The following is a 26,796-nucleotide window of genomic DNA, read 5'->3' as shown; positions in this document are numbered from 1 at the left end:
GTCAGTTTTTGCTTTCTAAGAAAAAAGTGAGGAAGTACTATTTAGTGCAAGTTTCTCCCTTGTCAATGAAAGTATTCTTCCTCCAGGTGGTTCCATCAGTGGAGTTGACTCTATGGGTTTTGTCCTGCTCTCTTCCAGGAGTTGTGCAGTTGCTTCTGCGTTCATTTTAGTTTCACATTTGGAATCCTTCACTCTGGGGTATCTATGATGCAGAGATCCCACCTGGTATCATGAACTGTCAATAACTGGTAGAATACTAAAGCCAATGCTGATTAGGCATCGCATTCATGTTGTGACATGGTTGTTTTATTTGAGATGAACAGGAAGGATAGGGGAGCTCTATTAAGATGCAGTAGCCTAGTGGTTATTATGGTACTGGGTTAACAGCCCAGAAATCTTGAGTTCAAATCCTGCCATGGCAATTTATTGCAATATTCCAACTATTCACTAATATCCTTTAAGATAGGGAACCTGTCACCCCTACCCAGTCTGGCCTACATATGACCCTAGTCCCACAATATGTGGTTAACCCTTAATGTCCTCACGGCAACTAGGGATGGAAAATAAATCTTGTCCTGCCACTGAGAACAATTGATTTTCTAAAAAACTGTAACTTCGGGGTGCATGATGGGGACAGGAAGGGGAAATACTAATGTGAACCAGTCTTGATCTTGCTCAGTAGTAGTATCAATAAATGGGTATCTCTCTCCCCTTCCTCACCACCCCGCCCCCACCCCAACACATCCTCAATTCATAAGCTGCCTGAAAAATTCTTTTTAATTCTGTTATTTTATGAAATTACAAGGAGAAAAAATGTAAATTTGCAAATGTACTTGGGATGTGTTTGCATTCAGTCTATGCAACTGTTGATAGTAATGAGTGTGTTGCAATTACATGTTTCATATAACTGTCTTGGAAATGATGTTTCCGTAGTAAACTGCCACCTGTGATGGACAGTCAACCTGACATGGCAGAGTGTAAGCAGATGATAAACATCATTGTTTACCAACAATGAACCCTCAACATGTTGTAGCTTAAACATGCAACAGATTTGAATCTTCCTTTTCCCAAAAGAATCTTATATCTGCAAGTATTGTTAGTGTCACCACTGGGAAATGAGTATAAAACTAGCCCAGACAGATGGTACGAGATTCATCACTGGTCTGTCATTGTAGGAAATCTTCTGAATGGGTTTTCATTTATATCTAATACACCAAAGCTGCCTGCATTCAATCCTAATGGACTCTTTCCAATGATGAGGGATGAAGGCTGTGACTTGTACTCATCATCCAAATACATAAGGACGAAAAATTGCTATGCACTGTCTCCTTTTCTCTGATGGTGTGGCAGGCATTTTATTGAGAAATGAATGCTGTAGAAGGGGTTTTCCTGAGGCTGGGTTAAGGGCATGTTCTTAAGCAAAGTTATGGGCCTAATGCAAGTACATTTACATAAGTGTGCATTATACTGACACTGGATGCAAAACTTAAATATTCCCAGTATTAACACCAATGAGCACAAATATTCATATGAACAAAAAGTGGAGGGAAGAAGATAAAATGGAATTAATGATAGTGTAGTACTCCTGAATTCATTTTGAAAAGTAAAAGACAATACTTTTGAATTATAACTAGACTACAATTGTTGTGGTTACTTTACTGAAATACAGCTGTTTCGTTCACTTTTGATTCATAGTTGCCAATTGTAACTTGTCGTTAAACATTTGCCAGGGTTCAATTTATTTGCCATGACAGAAGATGGGAATATTTCCTTTGTGGCTGATGAGTCCAATGTGCATTAACCATTTTTATTCTTACCCCAGTAGTCCTGGACAAATACAGACAGATGCATGCATGCCAGTAACCAATGTTTCATGCTGACATCAGCATTGGAGGGCCCATTTTATTTTTCTTTAATTCTTTCATGGGATGTGAGTGTTACTGGCATTTGTTGCCCATCCCTAATTGCCCTTGAGAAGGTGGTGGTGAGCCACCTTCTTGAACTGTTGTAGTCCATCTGATGTAGGTACACCCACAGTGCTGATAGGGAGGGAGTTCATGATTTTGACTCAGCAACAATGAGGAATGGCGACATTGTTCTAAGTCAGGATAATGTGTGACTTGAAGGGGAACTTGGAGGTGGTGGTGTTCCCATGCATCTGCTGCCATTGTTCTTTGAGGGAGTGGAAGTCGTGGGTTCGGAAGTTGTTGTCGAAGGAGACTTGATGAGTTGCTGCAGTGCATCTTGTAAATGGTACACACTGCTACCACTGTTCACCAGTGGTGGAGGGAGTGAATACTTAAGGTGGTGGACAGGGTGCCAGTCAAGTGGGCTGCTTTTGAGTGCTGTTGGAGCTGCACTCATCCAGGCAAATGGAGAGTAATCCATCACATTCCTGACTTGTGCCTTGTAGATGGTGGACAGGTTTTGGGGAGTCAGGAAGCTCTGATCTGCTCTTGTAGCCGCAGTATTTACATGGCTGGTCCAGTTAAGTTTCTGGTCACTGGTAACCCCAGGATGTTGATGGTAGGGGATTCAGCGATGGCAGTGCTGTTAAATATCAAGCGGAGATGGTTAGATTCTCTTGTTGGAGATGGTCATTGCCAGGCACTTATTTGGTGTGAATGTTACTTGCCACTTACCAGCTCAAGCCTGAAAATTGTCCAGGCCTTGCTGCATGCGGGCACGGACTGCTTCTGTATCTGAGGAGTTGCAAATGATACTGAACACTGTGTAATCAGTGCAAGAGCAGAGTGGCCTCAGGATATATGTGCACAAATCATTGAGAGTGGCAGGGCAGGTTGAGAAAATGGTTCATCAGGCAAACGGGATCCTGGCCTTTATAAATAGAGGCATAGAGTACAAAAGCAAGGAAGTTATGGTGAACCTTTATAAAACACTGATTCGGCCTCAGCTAAAATACTGTGTCCAAATTCTAGGCACCAAACGTTTGGAAGGATGTGAAGGCATTAGAGAAGGTGCACAAACGATTTACAAGAATGGTTCCAGGGATGAGAGATTTCAGTTATGAGGATAGATTGGCGAAGCTGGGGCTGTTCTCTTCAGTGAAGAGAAGGTTAAGAGGAGATTTCATGGAGCTGTTCAAAATCATAAGGGGTCTGGACAGAGTAGATAGGGAGAAACTGTTCGCATTAGCGGAAGGGTCAAGAACCAGAGGACACCAATTCAACATGATTGGCAAAAGAACCAGAGGTGACATGAGGAAAACCTTTTTATGCAGTGAGTGATTAGGATCTGTATGCACTGCCTGAGAGTGTGGTGGAGGCAGGTTTGATCATGGCTTTCTAAAAGGGAATTGCATTACCTGAAGAGAAAAAATTTACTCGGCTATAGGGGAAAAGGCAAGGGAACTGGACTCACTGAATAACTCTTGCAGAGAGCCAACACAGACGCAATGGGCCAAGTGGCCTTGTTTTGTGCTGTTACCATTCTTATGATTCTATGAAAGGAATCTCAGCCTCTGCCTACTCGAAGCAGGAATTCACAAGACAACAGGAAATTTCTGTCTACAGTATATGGCAGGTGGGATCCCTTCCATTAGTGGCAGGACTTATTCACTATTATTATTGGAGACAAAATGGATGACTATGGGGGAAGTGAATTGAAATGAAGGGAAGAGAGAAGCCAGAAGGGGAGAGGGAAATGAATAACAATGAAGGGAAAAGGGAATTGGTTGCAGTGAAGGAAGATGGAAATGGATGGCAATGACAGGGAGAAGGAAGGGGCAAAAGGTGGGACCAGAGGCAGAGTACCAGCATTAACTGAAGTGGGATGACACCATTGACGGGTGGTGGTGGAGGAAAGTGCCAGCCTAAACTGAGAAGCGAGAGTACAAGATGTAACTGAGGGGATTGGGTGGCATGGGGGTGGGGGGGGGTCGTTTTTTAAAATTCATTTTTGTGGGATGTGGGTGTCGCTGGCTAGACCAGCATTTGTTGCCCATCCCTAATTGCCCTTGAACTGAGTGGCTTGCTAGGCCATTTCAGAGAGCATTTTAGAAGTCAACCACATTGCTGTATAATAGTATAATGGCAACCTGAACTGGGTAGAGAGTTTTAACTGTGTTGAAGGGACATAGAATTAGAATGGAGGATGAAAAGAGAATCAGTTTGATGAGGGGTGGGAAAAATGCCCAGCTTAAATTACAGGGAGAAGGTTGCCAATATGAACTATGAGGGTTGGATTAGGGGAGCATGTTTCTGTGAATGGGTGGATCTTGGATGTGGGAAAGTGACCATTGAGGTAACATTTGGAGAGGTGATATCTGTTGAAATCAAAATGTCATGTTGCTTTTCCTTGTTTTGAATTAAAAATCTTTAAATCAACCAGAATTAATCATTTTTCATGAAAAGTTCAACATTTCTGGGTGACATGTCCCAGCCACCCCGAGAAATGCATGACCAATTTTGTGTTTCCACCATTTGAAACTCCTCATATCTGGGTTTCATGTGCATAAGTTAGATTATGGATACAGTTTAAGTTGCAAAGCCCAATGTAACTACTGTTTACATATGTTAGAACATAAGCTGGAGTAGACCATTCGGCCCCTCGAACCTGTTCTGCCATTCAGTACGATCATGGCTGATCTGCCTCAACTCCACTTTCCCGCCCGCTCCCTATATTCCAGTGCCTATCTCAGCCTCAAATATATTCAACGATGGAGCTTCCAGAACTGCCTGGGATAGAGAATTCCAATGATTTACTACCCTTTGAGTGAAGAAATTTCTCCTCATCTGAGTCCTAAATGATTGGCCACTTATCCTGAGACTCTATATTTGAAAATAGTATTTACATGAGCTTTGTAACTTAAGGTATATGCATATCCAATTGATGGAAGGAGATCTGTTCTTGACTTTTTAACTTGTTGGGGATTGTATTAGCTCTTTTAAAGCTGGATCCTTGTGCTATTTTTCTAGATTATATCTGTTATTTCTGGAAAGGTAGCAGATTCTTTTATTATATGTCTAATATTTACTGTTGTCCAAAGAGTATTATAGGAAATGATAAAATATTGTTAGACCTCAAACCATTTCCAGCAAGCTGATACAATATATTCACATGCTTACAATTTACACTGTGCTGTTGAAAGATGCTCAGAATTTTTCTAACAGGGACCAAAGATTCCCAGCTAATATTGTCAGATTGCTGTACTAGAATTTTACTGATTTGGCGAAGAAACAGTTTGAAGTACACTAGGTTGGGGTAGAGATAACCAGCTACGGTTCCCAATCCTGCTTCCTTGCCAATAATCCCTGCTGGGAGTGCATGTGTGTGAATGTCAAACAAGGACAGAATTCAGCTGAGCTCTGATGCTATCAGCATAGAGGCCTTTTCTCCTGTCTGTCCCTGCATGAGCCAGTGGTTAATCTGTTGGTCAAATCTCACACCTCCTCTTTGTGTAGTTCCATTGTTTGTGGCCTGCATAACCAAAACTCTGTACACTGCAGGTGAGACTTCTTAGGTTTTGCTATTTCCTGCCTACAGTATACGCGCACATTCAACTTTAAGCTCATATACTGTCCAGCAGGAACTACTGATCAGGAATCAAAACTTTGTTTATTTTATGCTTCCTCTATGACAATGTTGAGGCCAATTGTAACACCCGTAAAAGTTATCTGAGTGCAATTGGCCAATTCAGCACAGACAGCGGAGCGAAATGGGACCTTATTAGTATATGTGGCTCAGCACCATGTCAGGCAGCACATTTACTCAGTAAGCAAGTAGAGGTCTGAAAATTGTAGGTTTATAAGCTGTGGTTAAGTGGGCCTGCAGAGCTGATAATTGATTTTGAAAATTGCTGTAACATTACCCTTGAAAAATACTGTTGTTGCTCTTTGGCAGCAAATTGCTACCTTGGAACAGCCTGTGCAGCTTTGGAGCACCCCTGGTGCTCATCAGGAAGTTTGTTGTTGACAGATGTCTCAAACGGCTGAAGCAGGACATGCACATCCTGGGAGCAAGTCTCACATCTCCCAATAGTATAGCTAACTGTCATTCACAATGCCCACATTATGCCACTGTTGAATAGCAATGGCTTATTATTATTCAGAATACTGAATAATATAGCTTTAATCCTTCTGTAATTTGATAAAAATGAAGTGCTGGTACATTTGAGCGTATAACTCTAAGAAGTGATTTTCAGTGTTGAAGCAATACAACTCTTGCCATAACTCTTCAGAACAGGAATCATTCTTGGGACATGATTTTTATTAATATTTACTCTATATTTTATCCCAGCAGAAAACTATAGCAGTGCAGTAAAGCAATGAAAGAGCGGCTTATAATTTAATATATTATTAAAAAGAAAAATTGAAGCAGTGACTTTAAAAATTAAACAAACTAAAATGTAGCTTAATACATGGAACTTCATTTATTTGTTCCTTTATTTTAGTTCTGGTTTGGATTATGTATTTAAAAAACTGCAGATGAAAAAACAGTACAGTAAATAGTCTGTAAAAAGGAAATTCTGTAATTTTATCAACATATTATCTGATTGCCATTCACTAACCAAAGACATACTTGCAGTATAGAGGAATAAAAAACAAACCAAACAAACTAGTCCAGGAGGGTGGTTTTCTGAATGTCTCATAGCAGGTAGGGGAGGAGCTCAGGGCAGCAGAGCCCCGGACATTCCTTTTGGAGCCCGGATGAGCTCTCCTGCTTTTCCAGGCCCCAGCGAAGAAAGATTTATTTTTAATTTACCTTAGTGGGCTTTTGCTTCATGGTTCACCTGGTGTCTCGAGAAACAATGGGTAAGCGCCTGGAGGTGGTCAGTGGTTTGTGAAGCAGTGCCTGGAGGGGCTATAAAGACCAATTCTAGAGTGACAGACTCTTCCACAGGCGCTGCTGTTAAAATTGGTTGTCGGGGCTGTTACACAGTTGGCTCTCTCTTTGCGCTTCTGTCTTTTTTCCTGCCAACTGCTAAGTCTCTTCGACTCACCACACTTTAGCCCCGCCTTTATGGCTGCCCGCCATCTCTGGCGATCACTGGCAACTGACTCCCACGACTTGTGATCAATGTCACAGGACTTCATGTCGCATTTGCAGACGTCCTTAAAGCGGAGATAAGGATGGCCGGTGGGTCTGATACCAGTGACAAGCTCGCTGTACAATGTGTCCTTGGGGATCCTGCCATCTTCCATGCGGCTCACATGGCCAAGCTATCTCAAGCGCCGCTGACTCAGTAGGGGATGTTGGCCGCCTCGAGGACTTCTGTGTTGGAGATACGGTCCTGCCACCTGATGCCAAGGATTCTCCGGAGGCAGCGAAGATAGAATGAATTGAGACCTTGCTCTTGGCTGACATACGTTGTCCAGGCCTCGCTGCCATAGAGCAAGGTACTGAGGACACAGGCTTGATACACTCGGACTTTTGTGTTCCGTGTCAGTGCGCCATTTTCCCACACTCTTACAACCAAATGCATCCACTATCTCTGCAGCCACTTCTTTTAAGACCCTAGGATGCAAGCCATCAGGTCCAGGGGACTTGGCAGCCTTTAGTCTCATTAGTTTTCCTAGTACTTTTTCTCTAGTGATAGTGATTGTTTTAAGTTCTTCCTTCCCTTTTGCCTCTTGATTTTCTGCTATTCTCGGGATGCGTTTTGTTTCTTCTGCTGTGAAGATGGGTACAAAATACTTGTTCAAAGTCTCTGCCCTTTCCTTGTTTCACATTATTAATTCACCAGTCTCAGGATGGGAAACATGTTACTGTTAATGTAGAAACTAGATTAGCTTATTTGGTTTTGCCATTGTGCACACATTAGTGTGGATTTAGTCCTAATGCTGCTGGAAGCTCCCTGTATCAGCTACCTTTTAAAGAAAGATCTATCCGTGGCTTACTAGGGAAATTGAGGATAGTATTAGATTAAAAGAAATGGCTTGTAATGTTGCAAAGGATAGTAGTAAGCCTAAAGATTGGGAGTGTTTTAGAACCAGCAAAGGGCAAATAAAAAGTTGATAAAAAGGGAAAAAATGGAATTCAACTAAATTAGCCAGAAATATAGAAACAGATTGTAAGAGCTTTTACAAGTATATAAAAAGGAGTGTGCTTAAAATAAATAAAATCCAGAAATGCTGGAAATACTCAGCAGGTTTGGCAGCATCCGTGGAGAGAGAAGCAGAGTTAACATTTCAGGTTAGTGACCCTTCTTCAGAACTGGCAAATATTAGAAATATGAAAGGTTTTAAGCAAGTAAAGCGGGTGTGGGGCAAGAGATAACAAAGGAGAAGGTGTAGATAGGACAAGGTCACGGAGAATAACCGATCAGAAGGTCATGGAGCAAAGGCAAACAATATGTTAATGGTATGTTGAAAGACAAAGCATTAGTACAGATAGGGTGTTAACGGACTGCAAACTGAACAGCCGCAAGTAGAAACATGAAAAAAACAGTGGGTAAGCAAACTGCACAAACTAAGATAAAATTAAATAAACACAAAAAATATATAAAAAAGAAAAAAATAACGTCTCTATCCTGCGATTGTTGCAGTGTTCCAGTGAACATCGATGCAAGCTCAAGGAACAGCATCTCATTTACCGATTAGGCACACTACAGCCTGCCGGACTGAACATTGAGTTCAATAATTTCAGAGCATGACGGCCCCCCATTTTACTTTTATTTTTAGTTATTTTTTTCTTTTTTCTTTTTTATATTTTTTTGTGTTTGTTTTATTTTATCTTAGTTTGTTCAGTTTGCTTACCCACTTTTTTTTTCATGTTTGTACTTGCAGCTGTTCAGTTTTCAGTCCGTTAACACCCTATCTGTACTAATGCTTTGTCTTTCAACACACCATTATAATATTGTTTGCCTTTGCTCCGTGACCTTGGTCCTATCTACACCTTCTCCTTTGTTATCTCTTGCCCCACGCCCGCTTTACTTGCTTAAAACCTTTCACATTTCTAATATTTGCTAGTTCTGAAGAAAGGTCACTGACCTGAAACATTAATTCTACTTCTCTCTCTACGGATGCTGCCAGACCTGCTGAGTATTTCCAGCATTTCTTGTTTTTATTTTATATTTCCAGCATCCGCAGTATTTTGCATTTATTTTAGTGCTTAAAATAAACATTGGTCCCTTAGAGGCAGAGACAGGAGAAATTATCATGGGGAACAAGGAAATGGCAAAGATGTTTCAACAAATAATTTGTGTCTGTCTTCACAGTAGAAGACACAAATTACGTACCAGAAATAGAGGATAGCCAAGGAGCTAATAAGAGTGAGGAACTTAAGGACATTAATATTAGCACAGAAAAAGTATTGGAGAAACTTAAGGGACAAAAAAAAACAACATATCCCCAGGACCTGATGGCCTATGTCCCAGGGTTCTAAAAGAGGTAATTGCAGAGATAGTGGATGCACTGGTTATGATTTTCCAAAATTCCCTAGATTCCAGAATGGTCCCAGCAGATTGGAAGTTCACAAATCTAACACAGCTATTCAAGAAAGGTGGGAGAGAGAAAACTACAGGGAACCACAGGCCAGTTAGCCTGACATCAGGTGTCGGGAAAACACTGGATCTATTATTAAGGAAGTCTTAACAATGCACTTAGAAAATCAAAGTATGATCATAACAAAGTCAACATGGATTTACGAAAGGAAAAATTTATTTGTTTTTTGAGGATGTAACTAATAGGGTAGATAAAAGGGAACCAGTAGATGTAATATATTTGGATTTCCAAAAGGCATGCAATAAGGTGTCACACAAAAGGCTAATACCGCAAGATAAGGACACATGGAGTTGGGGGTAATATATTAGCATGGATCGAGGATTGATTAACGGACAGGAAGCAGAGAGTAAGGATAAACGGGGCATTTTCAAGTTGGCAGCTGTAATTAGTGGAGTGCTGCAAGGATTAGTGATGGGGCCTCAGCTATTTACAATCTATATTAATCACTTAGATGAAGAGACCGCGAGTAATGTTATGACCGAGGCGGGAGGAGTGCACTATCTTTTCTAGTTCCACTTCTCCACAGGTCAGAACATATATTTAAATGTTTACCCGGTTACCAATACAACAATGTACTCTTTTTTTTTAATCCCAGAATAAAAAATACACCAACCAGGTTTCTTTAATAAACAACAAAATTATCTGTTTATTATGAAACAAGACTTAACCAGTAACAAAGCAAAGCATTAACATACAGATTGAAATATGAAAGTTTCCTTTTTTAACTTACCCAATTACACACACGCACACTGCAAAAAATACAGAAATTCTCTCTGCAGAAGTCTATTACAAACAGAAAGACAAGAAAGACTACTTTGGCCAAATACTTGTTCATTCTTGATGGAAAAAAAAAGATATGGAAAGATGTCAGTTGTCCTTTTTTTGGTCTGGTGTCTGGGTATACGGAGACGGGTCACTGGGATCGTTTCAAAAGCAGTCCATTCTGGAGATGTCAAGAATTATTCTAGTAGACTTCCTAGGAGAAATGTGGCATCAGGGTTTTGCACCAGCACACATTTGAATTGCAGGATGCTTTCCCAGCTTCTCAGGAGTTATGCAGCACCAGGGATTTTAGCTCTCCCACTCTGGATCTTTGCAGGATTTCTTCAAAGAGATAAAGAGGTGAGCTGGGTGGTTTCTTTTTCCTTGACAGGAAAACACCAACTGTCTTCAAACAGTTCTCACACAACTAAACTGAAAACAATATCCAAACCCCAAACATAGAGTCATCCTCCTGACGTCCATAAGCCTTGACATGTGGCTTCTCTGTAACCAGTTTTCCCCAGGTCAAGGGTTCTGTTGTTTGCTGAGCCCAAAGCACATGACTTCCAGCACAGATGGTTTTCAAACAGCATCTCAAGTGTCCTTTCAGTGTACTTGTTAAAAAAAACACATCCATGGAATCTTTTCAGTTTTTAACAAGTCCTTAAAAGTAAAATATTTTTTAAAAATGGAAGCACTTTCGTAACAGTAATGTATCTAAGTTTGCTGATGATACAAGCTAGGTGGGAATGTAAGCTGTGAGGACACAAAGAGGCAGCATAGAAATATTGACAGGCCATGTGAGTGGACAACAAAGTGGCAGATGGAGTATAATGTGGTGAAGTATAATGTTATTCACTTTGGTAGGAAGAACAGAAAAACAGAATATTTTTTAAAGGAATGAAACTTCTAAATATTCCAGTACAGCTACAACACTGGCATCTACCCTGCAATGTGGAAAATTGCCCAGGTATGTCCTGTACACAAAAAGCAGGACAAGTGCAACCCGGCCAATTACCGCCCCATCAGTCTGCTCTCAATCATCAGTAAAGTGATGGAAGGTGTCATCAACAGTGCCATCAAACAGCACTTGCTTAGCAATAACCTGCTCAGTGATGCCCAGTTTGGGTTCCGCCAGGGCCACTCAGCTCCTGACCTCATCACAGCCTTGGTTCAAACATGGACAAAAGAGCTGAACTCAAGAGGTGAGGTGAGAGTGACTGCCCTTGAAATCAAGGCAGCATTTGACCAAGTATGACATCAACGAGCCCTAGCAAAACTGGAGTCAATGGGAATCGGGGGAAAACTCTCCGCTGGTTGGGGTCATACCTAACGCAGAGGAAGATGGTTGTGGTTGTTGGAGGTCATTCATCTGAGGTCACTGCAAGGGTTCCTCAGGGTAGTGTCCTCAGCCCAACCATCTTCAACTGCTTCATCAGTGACCTTCCTTCAATCATAAGGTCAGAAGTGGGGATGTTCGCTGATGATTGCACAATGTTCAACACCATTCGTGACTCCTCAGATACTGAAGCAGTCCGTGTAGAAATGTAGCAAGACCTGGACAATATCCAGGCTTGGGTTGATAAGTGGCAAGTAACATTCGCGCCGCACAAGTGCCAGGCAATGATCATCTCCAACAAGAGAGAATCTAACCATCTCCCCTTGACATTCAATGGCATTACCATCGCTGAATCCCCCACTATCAACATCCTAGGGGCTACCATTGACCAGAAACTGAACTGGAGTAGCCATATAAATACCGTGGCTACAAGAGCAGGTCAGAGGCTAGGAATCCTGAGGCGAGTAACTCACCTCCTGACTCCCCAAAGCCTGTCCACCATCTACAAGGCACAAGTCAGGAGTGTGATGGAATATTCTCCACTTGCCTGGATGGGTGCAGCTCCAACAACACTCAAGAAGCTCGACACCATCCAGGACAAAGCAACCCGCCTGATTGGCACCCCATCCTCAAACATTCGCTCCCTCCACCACCGACGCACAGTGGCAGCAGTGTGTAACGTCTGCAAGATGCACTGCAGCAACGCACCAAGGCTCCTTAGACAGCACCTTCCAAACCCACGACCTCTACCAACTAGAAGGACAAGAACAGCAAATGCATTGGAACACCATCACCTGCAAGTTCCCCTCCAAGTCACGCACCATCCTGACTTGGAACTATATTGCCGTTCCTTCACTGTCACTGGGTAAAAATCCTGGAACTCCCTCCATAACAGCACTGTGGGTGTACCTACCCCACATGGACTGCAGCGGTTCAAGAAGGGAGCTCACCACCACCTTCTCAAGGGCAATTAGGGATGGGCAATAAATGCTGGCCTAGCCAGCGATGCCCACGTCCCATGACTGAATTTTTTAAAAAACTTGTACAATGAACACAGAAAGCTAGTGTGCAGCTACAGCAAGCAATTCGGAAGGCAGATGGCATTTTGGCCTTTATTGCAAGGGGATTGGAGTAAAGGAATAAGGAAGTCTTGCTACAGTTGTACAGGGCTTTGGTGAGACCACACCTGGAGTACTGCGTGTAGTTTTGGTCCCCATATTTAAGCAAGGATATACTTGCATTGGAAGCAGTTCAGCAAAGGTTCACTAGATTGGTTCATGGGATAAGAGGGTTGCCTTATGATGAGAGGCTGAGTAAATTGGGCCTATAATCGCTGATGAAGGGTCACTGACCTGAAACGTTAACTCGGCTTCTCCCTCCACAGATGCTGCCACTCCTGCTGAGTATTTCCAGCATTTCTTGTTTTTATTTCAAATTTCCAGCATCTGCAGTATTTTGCTTTTATTTTACTATAATCTTTGGAGTTTAGAAGAATGAGAGGTGATCTCGCTGAAACATAGAGGATTCTAAAGGGGCTTGACAGGATAGACACTAAGAGGTTGTTTCCCCTGGCTGGGAAAGCTAGAGCACGGGGACACAGTCTCAGGATAAGGGTCGATCATTTAGGACTGATACAGGGGGAAACCTCTTTACTTAAAGGATTGTGAATCTTTGGAATTCTTTACTCCAGAGGGTTGTGGATGCTCCATCATTGAGTATACTTAAGGCTGAAATACACAGATTTTTGGTCTCTCAAGGAATCAAGGAATATGGGGAGTGGAGTTGAGGCAGAAGATCAGCCATGATTGCATTGCATTGGGGAACAGGCTCAAGCTGCTGTATGGTCTAGTCCTGTTGCTGTTTCTTATGTTCTTATCCCAGAACCAACGCATCAGATCAAAGCTCTGAGTCCTGCCACATTCAGTCATGAATGGTGTAGGCAATTAAATAACTAACCAGTTGACAAGGCTCCACAAACATCCCAATACTGAATGATGACGGAGCCCAGCACATCAGTGCCAAAGACAAAGTTGAAGCTTTAACAAGCATCTTCAGCCAGTAGTGCCATCTTGGCCTCCTACTGAGGCCCCCTGCATCACAGCTGCCAGTCATCAGGCAATTCGATTGACTCCATGTGATATCAAGAAACGGCTGAACAAATTGCACACAGAAAAGGCTGTGAGCGCTGGCAACACCTGGCTGTCATGCTGAGGACTTGTGCTCCAGAACTAGCTGTGTCCCTAGCCAAGCTGTTCCAGTACAGCTTCAACACTGGCATCTACCCGTCAATGTGGAAAATTGCCCTGTCCACAAAAAGCAAGACAAATCCAATCTGGCCAATTACCGCCATATCAGTCTACTCTCAATCATCAGCAAAGTAATGAAAGGTGTCGTTGACAGTGCTATCAAGCAGCACTTACACAACAATAAACTGCTCACGGATGCCCACAAAGACTATTCAGCTCCAGACCTCATTACAACCTTGATTTAAACATAGACAAAATAGCTGAATTTCTCAAGGTGAGGTGAGACTTACTGCCCTTGGCACTACTGTAGCATTTGACTGAGGTGGCATCAAGGAACCCTAATAAAATTGAAGTCAATGGGAATCAATGGGAAAACTCTACTGGCAGGAACCTAACACAAAGGAGTGTGGTTGTGGTACAAAGGCAAAATACTGTGGATTCTGGAAATATGAAATAAGAACAGAAATTGCTGGAAATACTTAGCAGGTCAGGCAGCATCTGTGGAGAGAAAAACCGATTTAACAGTTCAGTACTGACCTTTCATCAGAAACAGCATGGTTGTGGTGATTGGAGGCCAATTATCTCAGCTTCAGAACATTGCTATAGGAGTTCCTCAGGGCAGTGTCCTAGGCCATCCTCAGCTGCTTCATCATTGATCTTCCCTCCTTCATAAGGTCAGAAATGGGGATGTTTACTGATGATTGCACAATATTCAGTCCCATTCGTAACTCCTCAGATAATGAAGCAGGCCATGTCCGCATGCAGCAAGACCTGGACATCATTCAGGCTTGGGCTGATAAGTGGCAAGTAATATTCACACCACACAAATGCTAGGCAATGATTATCTCCAACAAGAGAGAATCTCACCCTCTCCCATTGACATTCAACAGTATTACCATCGCTGAATCCCCCACTATCAACAACATGGGGTTACCATTGGCTAGAAACTTAATTGGACCAGCCACATAAATACTGTGGCTACAAGAGCAGGGCAGAGGCTGGGAATTGTGTGACAAATAACTCACCTCCTGACTCCATAAAGCCTGTCCACGACAAGGCACAATTCTGTTTTTTATTCATTCTTAGCACATGAGGGTCGCTGGCAAGGCCAGCATTTATTGCTCATTCTTAATTGCCCTTAAGGTGGGAATGATCTGCCTTCTGGAATTGCCTCTAGCCATGTGATGTTGGTACACCACAATGCTGTTAGGGAGGGAGTTCCAGGATTTTGACCCAGCAACAGTGGAGGAATGGCGATATATTTCCAATTCAAGACAGTGTGTGACTTGAAGGAGAACTTGCAGGTGGTGGTGTTCCCACGTGTCTGCTGCCCTTGTCCTTCTAGGTGGAAGAGGTCGCGGGTTTGGAAGGTGTTGTCAAAGGAGCCTTGGCAAGTTGCTGCAGTGCATCTTGTATATGGTGCACACTACTGCCATTGTGTGCCAGTAGTGGAGGGGGTGAATGTTGAAGGTGGTGGATGGGGTGCCAATCAAGCAGGCTGCTTTGTTCATGATGGTGTAGATCTTCGTGAGTGTTGTTGGAGCTGCACTCATTCAGGCAAGTTGGGAGTTTTCCGTCACATTCCTGATTCAAGAAGCTCGACATCATTCAAGACAAGGCAGCCTGCTTGATTGGGACTCCAGTCACTACCTTAAACATTCACGCTGTCCACCACCAGTGCACCGTGGCAGCAGTATGTACCATCTACAAGATGCACTGCAGCAATTTGCTGAGGCTCCTTCGACAGCACCTTTCAAATCCACAACCTTCACTAGCTAGAAAAACAAGGGCAGCGGACAAATGGGAACACCACCTCCTGCAAGTTCCTCTCCAAGTGACGCACTATCCTGACTTGGAAATATATTGCCATTCTTTCACTGTCGCTGGGTCAAAATCCTTCCTAACAGCACTGTGGTAGGCCACAAGGACTACAGCAGTTCAAGAATGCAGCTCACCACCACCTTCTCAAGGACAATTAGGGATGGGAAATAAATGCTGGCCTTGCCAGCGAAGTCCAAATTCCATGAACGAATATAAAAGAGAGGCAAGATCTTCTTTCTGGTTCCTGGGTTTTGAGCTAATGCAGCTTCCCCCGTTGTGTCAACTGAGTGAAGTGGCTCAAGAAGGTAGCAGACTACAACTCCCAGAATCCAATGGTGTCACAGTGCACTACTACTATTACGCCTGCAGCAAAATTCCCAGGTGATATTGAGTCGATACAAAGTGCTGGTGCTGCCACGCTTGGAAATCTGTGTACAATTTTGGTTGCCATTTGCAGCAGTGATAGCTAGACATTGGATAAGGGCAACCAAACGGATGGCTAATTTAGGCATCTGAGCTATGAGGGGAAGTTGATGAGCCTGCTATTATTAACTCTGGAGAGAAGATTCATATTATTCAAGGATTCAAAACAATTACATGAATAGATAAACTGATAAATTTCCAATTGCCATAAACTCTCGAACCATGAGGGCTGGCTCAAGCTTAGTGGGAGTTTAGGTCTATTACTTTACATAGGGAATGTTAAACATGGGTAAAAGATTGCCCAGGAAGGCAATAGAGGCAGATAGTGTGGGAAAATTTACAGTAGAATTGGATAGATATTTGAATGTGTAAATGATTAAGGAGTATTAGTTTTTGGAATGGACTGTCGAGTCTTTTTTGGACCTGTTCTTGCTTAAGTTTTTATCTCTGTTCCTAAAGTTGCCTCCTTTCTAAGGTGGATTGCACAAGTGGATTGCCCAGTACACTAGCATCCTACCACGGCTCAGGATGCAAGAATTCCAACATACAAAGTTTCTAGCCCTGGTTCTCGTTACATCAGTGATATTGTAAGCTCCATCGCAACAATTCTATCTGGAGTCTTCGCACAATATCAGGAACTAATGTAACTGGGTCCCATTCCGTCTAACTGCTGACTAATTTAGAGCAGAGTTCACCGGAAAGGCCATGGATTTTTGGGGCCTGCGTGTTTTATGGCCTGGTAAAATCAAAATGTTTTTTATGAAATGATCTTATTTTCTTTTTTGTTTTTAAACGTATCTCCCCATCTCTTTCTCTCTCTCAGGTAGTGAATATGATGAAGAAGAGGTAGACTATGAAGAATCAGACAGTGATGAGTCTTGGACCACAGAAAGTGCAATCAGCTCAGAAGCTATTCTGAGCTCCATGTGCATGAATGGAGGAGAAGAAAAACCTTTTGCCTGTCCTGTTCCTGGATGTAAAAAAAGATATAAGGTACATTGGATGGTAATAAAAAGAGATAACCTGCTGAACTATGATTGAATTTCAGTAATATAATATCAGTATGTTGGGTATCATCACAAGGAAAAAATTCTTGGTTTTTTTCTTATATATTTATTAGCACCATCAGAGGTCTACTTAACCAGATTAAATTATTTGGGCTTTAAATGTATATTTTCATGATGCCTTGGGTTATTAAAATTACAAGTGCATTAAAATAAGCAGTTAGACATAACACTTCAAGCATGGGATGTGCCCTAGATTTTCCTGAACAGTTGAATTTTATTCTCAGATGGCTAGAAGTGAGTGCAGAGCTCACAAGAAATGAGTGCAGAGCTCACCAGAAGTGTACTGTGCTATTTTATTTCAATTTTCTTTCCTAGCTCTGTAACACATTTTTTGTTCGCATTTGATATCCTCTTGAGTTCATGTCATCAATGTCTCCCACATGCAACACTTATGATTCCACTTACAAACAGCCCTTTACTGGCCAGCATTTATTCTTACAAGTAGTATTACCCAGAGGCTAGTCAAACTAATCCCATTACTAAAGGCTTCTCTTCTGTATAACACAGTCTTTCTTTGACACCAGAGCCTTATCTCCTTCTCTCCCACTTTCAAATAAAGACACCTTCTGTCAATCCACTACCCATGTAACAATATGTTAACATATCAGCCCTCTTTGCACCCACATAACTGTGCCAATATTCATCAGTGAGTGAATAAGTCAGAGCAAATAAGTGCACCCTTTCCCATATGACTGTAATCTTCATTAATAATAAAGCTCAACATTCTACTTTTTCACAGTAAGGTCCAAAGTGAACTAAGCCAACCTTCTCTATCCTAACACCATGCTTCCTCTGTGTGGCCACACATGCCTGTCTTTCACCTATCTAGTCATTCTCCTCAACACACCATAAGGTTCGGTATGATTGACCTCTGGCAGGGAGCCACTCTCCATCTCTGGAGCTTGTTCCTGGACAACCTGGTGTCATCTCTCACAATCCACTGGCATGGTGCTCTGACCGGATGCCTGTCTTGTGCGACTGGTCTGAGAGACAGCAGTATCAGGCAGGTGAATGCCACCCAATGCCATTCTACTGGATGCTGGATCTGTACCCACAGAGGATAGCTGGTCTAGTGGTAGCTATCAGATCCTGAAAGTCCTGAGATGTCAGCATGCATCGTGGCCACCATGGTTCAGAAATCATTATGCAGTGTTCTGTATATGCTCTCTTCTGGGGCTGGATTTTTGTTCCAGGGTTGGGAGCCTGATACCCGAAGCATTTCAGGGTCCCAAACCCATACTTCAGCAGCGTCGCGCTCTCAGCGCGATCTTGGATTGCAAATGCTCTTAAGTGTGCAGGAGACAAGTTCAGCACCCAATTAGAGGCGCCAAGCACTTCCAGGAGATGGGAGCTGCCTGCCTAGGGCCAGCAGCACAGGCAGGTGGCAGCCATGTTGGGGGCTGCTGCTGCCTTGCCGTGGAGTGCAGGCAGCTCATGAAAGGGCCAGGATGGCGACAAGGACGGAAAGTGGCCATGGAGACCAAGTGAAGGTACAGCACGCGACCTGGTGCTAGTTGGCCCCTCAAATTTATTTCCATCACGCTTTCTAATAAAGTTTTTTTGGCTGCGTGGTAATCCAGACAGCTGTGCACGAACGTGCACCAGACTGGTTGGGATCACTGAAATCAGAATTGAAAATTGCCTTCCTGAACACCTCAGCCCCTTAACAAGCTCCTAAAGGAGCTTACTGGGCCCTTATTTAGAGGTGGGTGGTTTCCCTGTTCCCTCCCCTCCTCACATTGAAAATCGCAGACTTTGGGTTCCAGAGACAACCTCCAGGACTGTGATTTTCAAATCACATCCGCTCAGGTTTCCAATCCCACAGCACTTCGAAAATCCAGCCCCTCCTGTCACCAGAGCTATAGCCTGTGCTTCAGTGGAGGCCTCAGGCTGCTTCTTAGGTGAGGATTTGTTCCAGATTTCAATTAAGCTGCCACTCGCTCCATTGATGCCTGCAGCAAAGACAAAGCTTCCCTGATGTTGCTGTATTCAGAAGATGGCATTGATTGGAGTTGACCTGCCTGATACTGCTGTCTCTCAGAACAGTAGCACAAGACAGGTATCTAGCTCAGAGCACCACCCCAGTGGATTGTGGAAGGTGACACCAGGCTGTCCAGCACAAACTCCAGAAGTGGCTCACTGCCAGGAGTCAGTCAGTCCCATCATTCTATTGTAGGGCATGAGGAGCCAACCACATCCTGTGTTAATGATGCTCAAGATCAATCGGGAGAAACACTAGATAGCTGAAAGAAAGACTCCAAAGCCATAAACAGTATTCTCCTGAGCCTCCACTAAGAAGGTGGCATGTCCTCACCCGCTTCCCACTCCCTTGTGCCCTGCAGATCACCTGGTATCTGTCACATGCTTACTCAGTTCCCATTCCCTCGTGCTCTGTGAATCACTTGCGGCAGGATTTTCTTGTGGGTTTCTGAACCCTGCCGTCAGCCTCAAATGGGGACCAGAAGCACGCATTGTGTGGGTAACACTCACCTGTGACTTTCCCCGAATTGGCCAATTAATGGCCAGAGGGCAGGCTCGCCATCCAATTAAGGACGGTGGGTGGGCTCTCGAAGCTGGAGGGCCAGTAGTGGGCCTTCCAGCTTGAAAGCAGCAACAGGATGCCATGGCAGGTAAGTGCGGGAAAGGGCACCTCAAAATGGAAGTGCCCTCCAACTTTTTCAAATTTAAATTAAAAAATATATTCAGCAGCCAGGCCACCATTGTAAAGGGGTATCCCCTCCACAGGGACAGGGCAGCCTGTGGCTGCTGCTGAACCCAGGCAGGCACGTCAAGCCTCTGAGCCTGCCTGGAAATCCCCCCCCCCACCTAGTCTCCCACCAGGAGGCCACCTCTAGGCAGCCAAAGTGTCCCCCGCTGCCTGAGGAGAACTGGAGGCCTCTGTCAATTGACCGCAAATAGGCCTTTAATTAGTTACATTGGGCACCCGTTGCTTGCAGGCAGGTAGCCCTGCTGCCCACCCCACCTCCCCCTGATCCTGCCTCTGGGAAAATGACCCATGCGCGGGATGGAGCCGGGGAAATGGCACTATTTTTAGCGCCCACCCGCCTCCGTTCCTGGCCCCAGCAGGGCCTAAATATCCTGCACTTAGTGTCTGTTGCATCCTCACCATTGCAATCTAATTGACATTCGGTAAAACAATCTGAATTGCTGCCTGGGAGTGAAAAAGCAAGTGACACAGGGGATGCGTTTGAGGAGGTTTGAGCAGAGGGATACGGGTCTCTGCAGGAACACAAATAGTCGGATTCCGAAAACGTGATTAGCTTATTATCATAATTATTCATTGCCCCAGATGTTTTTGCGCAGACTTTAGAAGCATTTCAATCCTTTGGCCGCCTTTGCCAAAGCTCAAGTGAAAGAGGGCTATGAGGTCACAAGCAAAAATGAAGTTGAAAGAGGGCCCAATGTGGCAGCAAGAATTGGAGTTTGCAGACATGATGGAGCAGCCTACCACCCACCACCTGCTTGCTGCGAGGTAGCTTAATGGTGGCACCAGAAAATCACAATTCAGGTGAAACTTAAAGGGAACTGACAGAATAAGATGCCAGAATTTCTTATTACCTTTGGAAAGGCTCAAACGACATTAAAATCCTTTTGGAAACATTTTTCAAGCTGAAGAGAGAGATAAGAAGTGAGGGTCAGAAATGAAATTAAATGAAATTTAATGTTGAGGTGCAAAGTGGAATCTGCAGGTAAGTGACCGAGCAGTCCAGCTATTGACTGCCTTTTTGGAAGTAGTGACCCTGCTTGCCATTCCGGGACATCATTTCAATTGGTCAGCATTGCTCCATGCCTGAAAGGAGGTGTAGTCAGGTTTCACTCCATAGCTGATCATTTTGTTGCAGGCTAGCTGCAAGTGTCCCTACAGCAGATAGCAGAGCTACCATGGAATTTCATTTTTCATGCAGTAACACTTAAATCATGGAGTACTGTGATTGGGATGATTCTGCAGTACTATCCAGTATTAATGTTAGTCTGTCCTCTTCATACTTGTGCCTTCAGGTCTGCTCTTACAGTGAACCTTCGGAATTTCAGCAACCTGCTAACAAATCGAGTCATATGCATCTCGGTCTGCGAAAGTGTTTGTGGATGAGCACAGAATACCTCTAGTACAGCCTGACCTGCCTGGCATTCTACATTGGTCCTATTCCACTAAAAGTGCTCAACTATAGTATGACTCCTATTAGAAACCCACTGTAGCACTAATAGCCATGTGAATGAAAAAGCAGCAATGGCATTTGAAAACTGTTCAGTGATCCCTTGGCAACTTTGGACACCCATTTTATCTGGTCTTGAGAGCGCTTAAGCATACTACATGTGCAGTCATCGCAAAATAAGATGCATACTAAAATTCCTTTATCCCAGCTTAATTTTAACATTGGGCCACAATTTGTTGTAGCAGGGCTTCACATGCCATCTACCATTCATTAGACTTGCTCCTGCACCCTTCAGCTCAAAGTGTTTTGCCCATAAAGTTGCTGAAAGTGCAAACTGATAATGTTGCAATAAGCAAAATGGCATCTGGGACCTGAGTGAGCAGGGCAACGAATGAGATTTGAGGATTGGGAAATAAATACAGGAAGGACTGAGAAAGATAGTGAATTAAAAGGGGGGGGGGTGAATTCAATGTCAAATCAGGTACAGAAAGACAAATAGAGAGGGACAGAAACTTTTAATTAAGAAAAAAGAAACTTGTTCCCATGCATCTGCTGCCCTTGTCCTTCTAGGTGGTAGAGGTTGTGGGTTTGGAAGGTGCTGTCTAAGGCACCTTGGTGAGTTGCTGCAGTGCATCTTGTAGCTGCTGCCGCTGTGCGTCGGTGGTGGAGGGAGTGAATGTTGAAGGTGGTGGATGGGGTGCCAATCAAACGGGCTGCTTTTGTCCTGGATGGTGTCGAGCTTCTTGAGTGTTGTGGAGCTGCACCCATCCAGACAAGTGGGAAGTGTTCCATCACACTCTTGACTTGTGGCTTGTAGATGGTGGATAGGCACTGGGGAGTCAGAAGGTGAGTTACTCGCTGCAGGATTCCTAGCCTCTGACCTGCTCTTGTAGCTACAGCATTTATGTGGCAGGTCCAGTTCAGTTTCTGGTCAATGGTAACCCCCAGGATGTTGATAGTAGGGGATTCAGCAATGGTAATGACATTGAACATCAAGGGGAGATGGTTAGATTCTCTCTTGTTTGAGATGGTCATTGCCTGGCAATTGTGTGGCACGAATGTTACTTGCCACTTATCAGCCCAAGCCTGGATGTTGTCCAGATCTTGCTGCATCTGAACATGGGCTGCTTCAGTATCAGAAGAGTCACGAATGGTGCTGAACATTGTGCAATCATCAGCGAACATCCCTACTTCTGATCTTATGATGGAAGAAAGGTCATTGATGGAGCAGCTGAAGATGGACACTACCCTGAAGAATTCCTGCTATGATGTCCTGTGACTAAGATGATTGACCTCCAACAACCACAACCATCTTACTTTGCGCTGGGTATGACTCCAACCAGCGGAGAGTTTTCCCTCTGACTCCCTTTGACTCCAGTTTTGCTGGGGCTCCTTGATGCCATACTCAGTCGAATGCTGCCTTGATGTCAAGGGCAGTCACTCTCACCTCACCTTTGGAGTTCAGCTCTTTTGTCCATATTTGGACCAAGGCTGTAATGAGGTCTGGAGCTGAGTGGCCCTGGTGGAACCCAAACTGAGCAGGGTATTGCTGAGCAAGTGCCGCTTGATAGCACTGTCAATGACCCCTTCCATCACTTTGCTGATGTTCGTTTTCTTGAGGCTGATGGTTAGGCCAAATTCGTTACAGGCAGCCGCAATCCTGTCGATTAGTCTCTGCAGACACACTTCTTTGTGGGATGTTAATGCAGCATCATCAGCAAAGAGGAATTCCCTGATGAGCACCTTCCGTACTTTGGTCTTCGCTCTAAAACGGGCAAGGTTAAACAACCTGCCATCTGATCTTGTGTGGAGGAAAATTCCTTCTTCTGAAGACTTGAACGCATGTGAGAGCAGCAGGGAGAAGAAGATCCCAAACAGTGTAGCTGTGAGAACACAGCCCTGTTTCACGCCACTCAGGATAGGAAAGGGGTCTGATGAGGCGCCGCTATGCTGAATTGTGCCTTTCATATTGTCATAGAATGAGGTGATGATACTTAGTAGCTTTGGTGGACATCGATCTTTGCTAGTAGTCTGAAGAGACCACGTCTGCTGACAAGGTCAAAGGTTTTGGTGAGAACTATGAAAGCAACGTAGAGGGGCATCTGTTGTTCGCGGTATTTCTCCTATGTCACTACATTGTAGTAAAACAGTCAAGGCAAGGCGTTTGATGCACAGATTGAAATTGGGTGTATTATTCCTTCATAAATGTCAGTTGTGTATTGTCTCCCTCCTTTCTGCCACTTAGTGAATGTAAATTGAAAACTTAATTATATGAAACACAATTAGTATCAGGTGAATTTTTTTTACTAAACAAAATTAATGCACAACAGTAACTTGGATAGAATTAGTGTCAACTATAGCAGCTGGGAAAAAGCACAATAAGCTTTTCAATCTTAATACAGTTAGGTCCTGTGATTTATGAGAATCCCTAACACTTGGTTAAAAATTCTGTGGTGATGATCATTATATTTTGTTCTTATTGACCATATGGTACGGGTTGAGGCTAAAGACATACTGTGAAGCGGGAGTGTTTTTAAAGCACAATTCTTGGTTCAGGAAGCAAACAATCCATGCCATAGCACAAAAAGATAATTTCCCTGGAGGCTATCAAAGCATAGAGAAGAGCAGCTCTTCTAACAAAAAATATCCCTGTAATTTGCTACATCCTGCCTGCGTTTTGTTTGACAGCTCGTCTTAAGTGCCCCTAGAACTAAATAATTTCTGGTCTGCTTTTGGAATTTCTGCCCTCATCTGAAATTCAGGAGGGCTGTCTCACTGATATCTTGCACACCATTAGTGTGTGAGCAACCAGAATGGGGATAAATTAATGATCCATGGTGGGCTCGATGAGATAGAGAAGAGTAATGATGCAGGCACAAGAATAAGCATTGCCCACCTCTGTCAATAGATTAGCAGAAACAAATTGAATAGAATGTTGGGTCTTGAATTGCTGAACAGAATAAAGAAGATTCCTTAATCTCACTAGGGAACATAGGTTGAAAATTTTAAAACACCTGTATTGTGAATTTGAAGTTTTTAAGAGAATCTATGTAAATTGAATTTTGAAAGTATAAACCGTAGACTTTTGATTCAGATATTACTTGTACTTTACAAAGTAAACTTTATTACAAAACTGAATGGAAAGGGTAATGTTTCTATTGTCTAAGGTTACTATTTATTAGCTCATGTAGAGTGCCTGCAACATGAATGAAAAAAGGAGCCGAAGTTGCAGAAAGGAGAAGCTCTGAGAAGAGCGAGGAGGAGAGCAGTGCACAGAAGGCCTAACCCACTGCGGGTTTCTCAAGAACAACTTCTGTTATCTCCACTTAACCCAGGAGCAATGCCCAAGGTGACTCAGGTTCAACAAGGAGGTGGTGATCACAGAACTGTGCCAGCTCCTTCAACAAAACCTCAGATCAGGGAGAGGACGGTGCTGCCAATGGCCATAAAGGTCGCAGTGGCATTGAATTTTGATGTGCCCAGACTTTTCCAGGCAAGAGCAGGTGACGTATGCAACGTCTACCAGTACACCGTCCATCAATGCATCCAGGAGTTGACTGAGACCATCTATGCCAGGAGAGACGAATACATTATTCTCTCCCTTAGAAAGGTGAAACAGGGTGAGTGGACACGTTGCTTTGCCAGGATAGTGGGATTCCCGATGGTGCAGGATGCCATCGACTGCATGTATGTGACTCTGCAGGGCCCCGATGTAAACAGGAAGATGTACAGGAGCCACAAGGGCGACAACTCAATCTGTAATTAGTGTGCAACCATGCACAGTATCTCATGTCAGTGAATGCCCCCTATCTCAATAGCAACCACGATGCCTTCATGCTGAGGCAGTCTGCTGTTACTGCTGTCATCGCACCTCCATGAAGGGCCAGAGGGTGACCGTTCAGTGACAAAGGCTAGCCCCTGTACGCATGGTTCATGATACCCGTCCTCCACCTGACCACGCAAGGACAATGCACGTATATTGAGAACCATGGAACCACCAGGAACATCGTGGAGCAAACATTTGCGTGCTGAAACAACCCTTCTGATGCTTGAACTGCTCAGGGAAGCCCTCTAGTACACACCAGAGCAGCTGACAAGGTTTGTGTTGGTCTGCTGCATCCTCCATAACATTGGCATCATGAGGGCACAGCCATTGCCACCAGGAATCCAGAGGCCACCTCGTGAGGAGGAGGAAGAGGAGGAATAGAAAGAGGCAGATAGGATGCATCCTGGACCCTTTCGCTCTAGAAGGGCTGTCGAGACTTCCTGCTCAGATTCCAGTTCCCTTAGGAAAACTTCCCTTTACTACCATTCCACACCGTTACATCCATCTAAGGCACCCCATCACAGCATCCCCTTGGCCAACATCCTACAATAAAAGCCACCAATGAAAACCTTTCTATTCACATCTTTAGCAAACAACACATCCAATTATACAAGTAAAACTGAACTATTTACCTTTGTGAAATCCTTTAGTGCCTGTGTTATAACCAGGTGAGAAAGGTGTTTCGGGGTCTTTTACTGTCTTCACCTGGTCTTATTGTAACAGGGTTTAATTTTTAAACACATTGTGTTTTGAGCTCCCCCTTTGAATCCTTGTTCACCACTTTCCAATTATAAGGCAAAGAAATGAGCACACCAAGTTTTCTTAGGTTTAAAGAAGAAAAGTGAAATTTATTAAACTTACTTAAACTCTAATTTGGTTCACACCTACTGATATATGACGCACTCACGCTAGCATGCACACGTGATACAAACATTCAAATAGGGACAGAAAAGAGCAGAAGTAAAATAAAGTAGAGAGGTTTGAGGCAGTCTCTGAAAGGGGTTTCTTGTTACTGTTTCTCTGTTTCCAGCTCACTGTGGAGTCTTTGATTGTAGACAGCTATTACTTTTCGTTGAGGCCCAGTATTCTTCTTAAACCTTGTTCACGTAGGAGACTTTTCTCTCTTTGAGTTCACGTGTCTTCAATGGGTCTTCTGTTCTGTGAGAAAGCGATGGGAGCAGACATGAGAGAGGTATTCTCAGTCCAGGAGCAAACAGCTTTCTGAGTTTCTTTCTCTCGGCAAGTTCAAATTCAAACAGCCAGTTAGTCATATGACTAAACTGGCCTGACCAGGTCTTCTGTGTATTGGAGAAGCAGGGACTGGGTCCTTTGTTCCAACACTGTCTGCCAGCATACAAATGTCTTTCCCGTCAGGGGATTGGCAATTCCTTGTGATAGGCCCTCTTTTTTTCCCAGCCACAATTTTAAGTTTTAATGTTCATGTGGCGAAATAATGTGTGCCTCAGTCTTGTCAGGTGGGGGCCCGCATGACAGCCTGTCTTGCAGGTGCCTTTGCCTGTCCTAGTCCTCCTAGACAATGCTGCTCTGGTGGGTGCAGCATGGCTGATGGAAAGTTGCTGACTTTCACTTGGGGAGACTGCAGATGGCCTTGCAGGATGTCCTTGAGCAGCTCTGGTTCTTGAGGGCCCAGCATGGATGTCAGCAGTCTGGGC

At 43.7% G+C, this 26,796-nt stretch overlaps 1 protein-coding gene across 2 annotated transcripts in view; it reads left to right on the top strand.

Annotated features, from left to right (window-relative positions):
- The window catches only part of jazf1b (JAZF zinc finger 1b), a 454,958-nt gene that overhangs the window by 416,046 nt on the left and 12,116 nt on the right, over positions 1-26,796 (top strand). For both annotated transcript variants that reach the window (XM_068059392.1, XM_068059401.1), the window contains one exon: positions 16,879-17,048. In XM_068059392.1, the coding sequence (XP_067915493.1) occupies positions 16,879-17,048 (170 nt within the window). The remainder of the gene's footprint in view (positions 1-16,878; positions 17,049-26,796) is intronic.

Source organism: Heterodontus francisci, chromosome 2 (assembly GCF_036365525.1).
Source record: "Heterodontus francisci isolate sHetFra1 chromosome 2, sHetFra1.hap1, whole genome shotgun sequence".
Taxonomy (NCBI): Eukaryota; Metazoa; Chordata; class Chondrichthyes; order Heterodontiformes; family Heterodontidae; genus Heterodontus; species Heterodontus francisci.
Note: the sequence above shows the minus strand (reverse complement) of the source record. Positions and strands in the feature narration are given on the sequence as shown.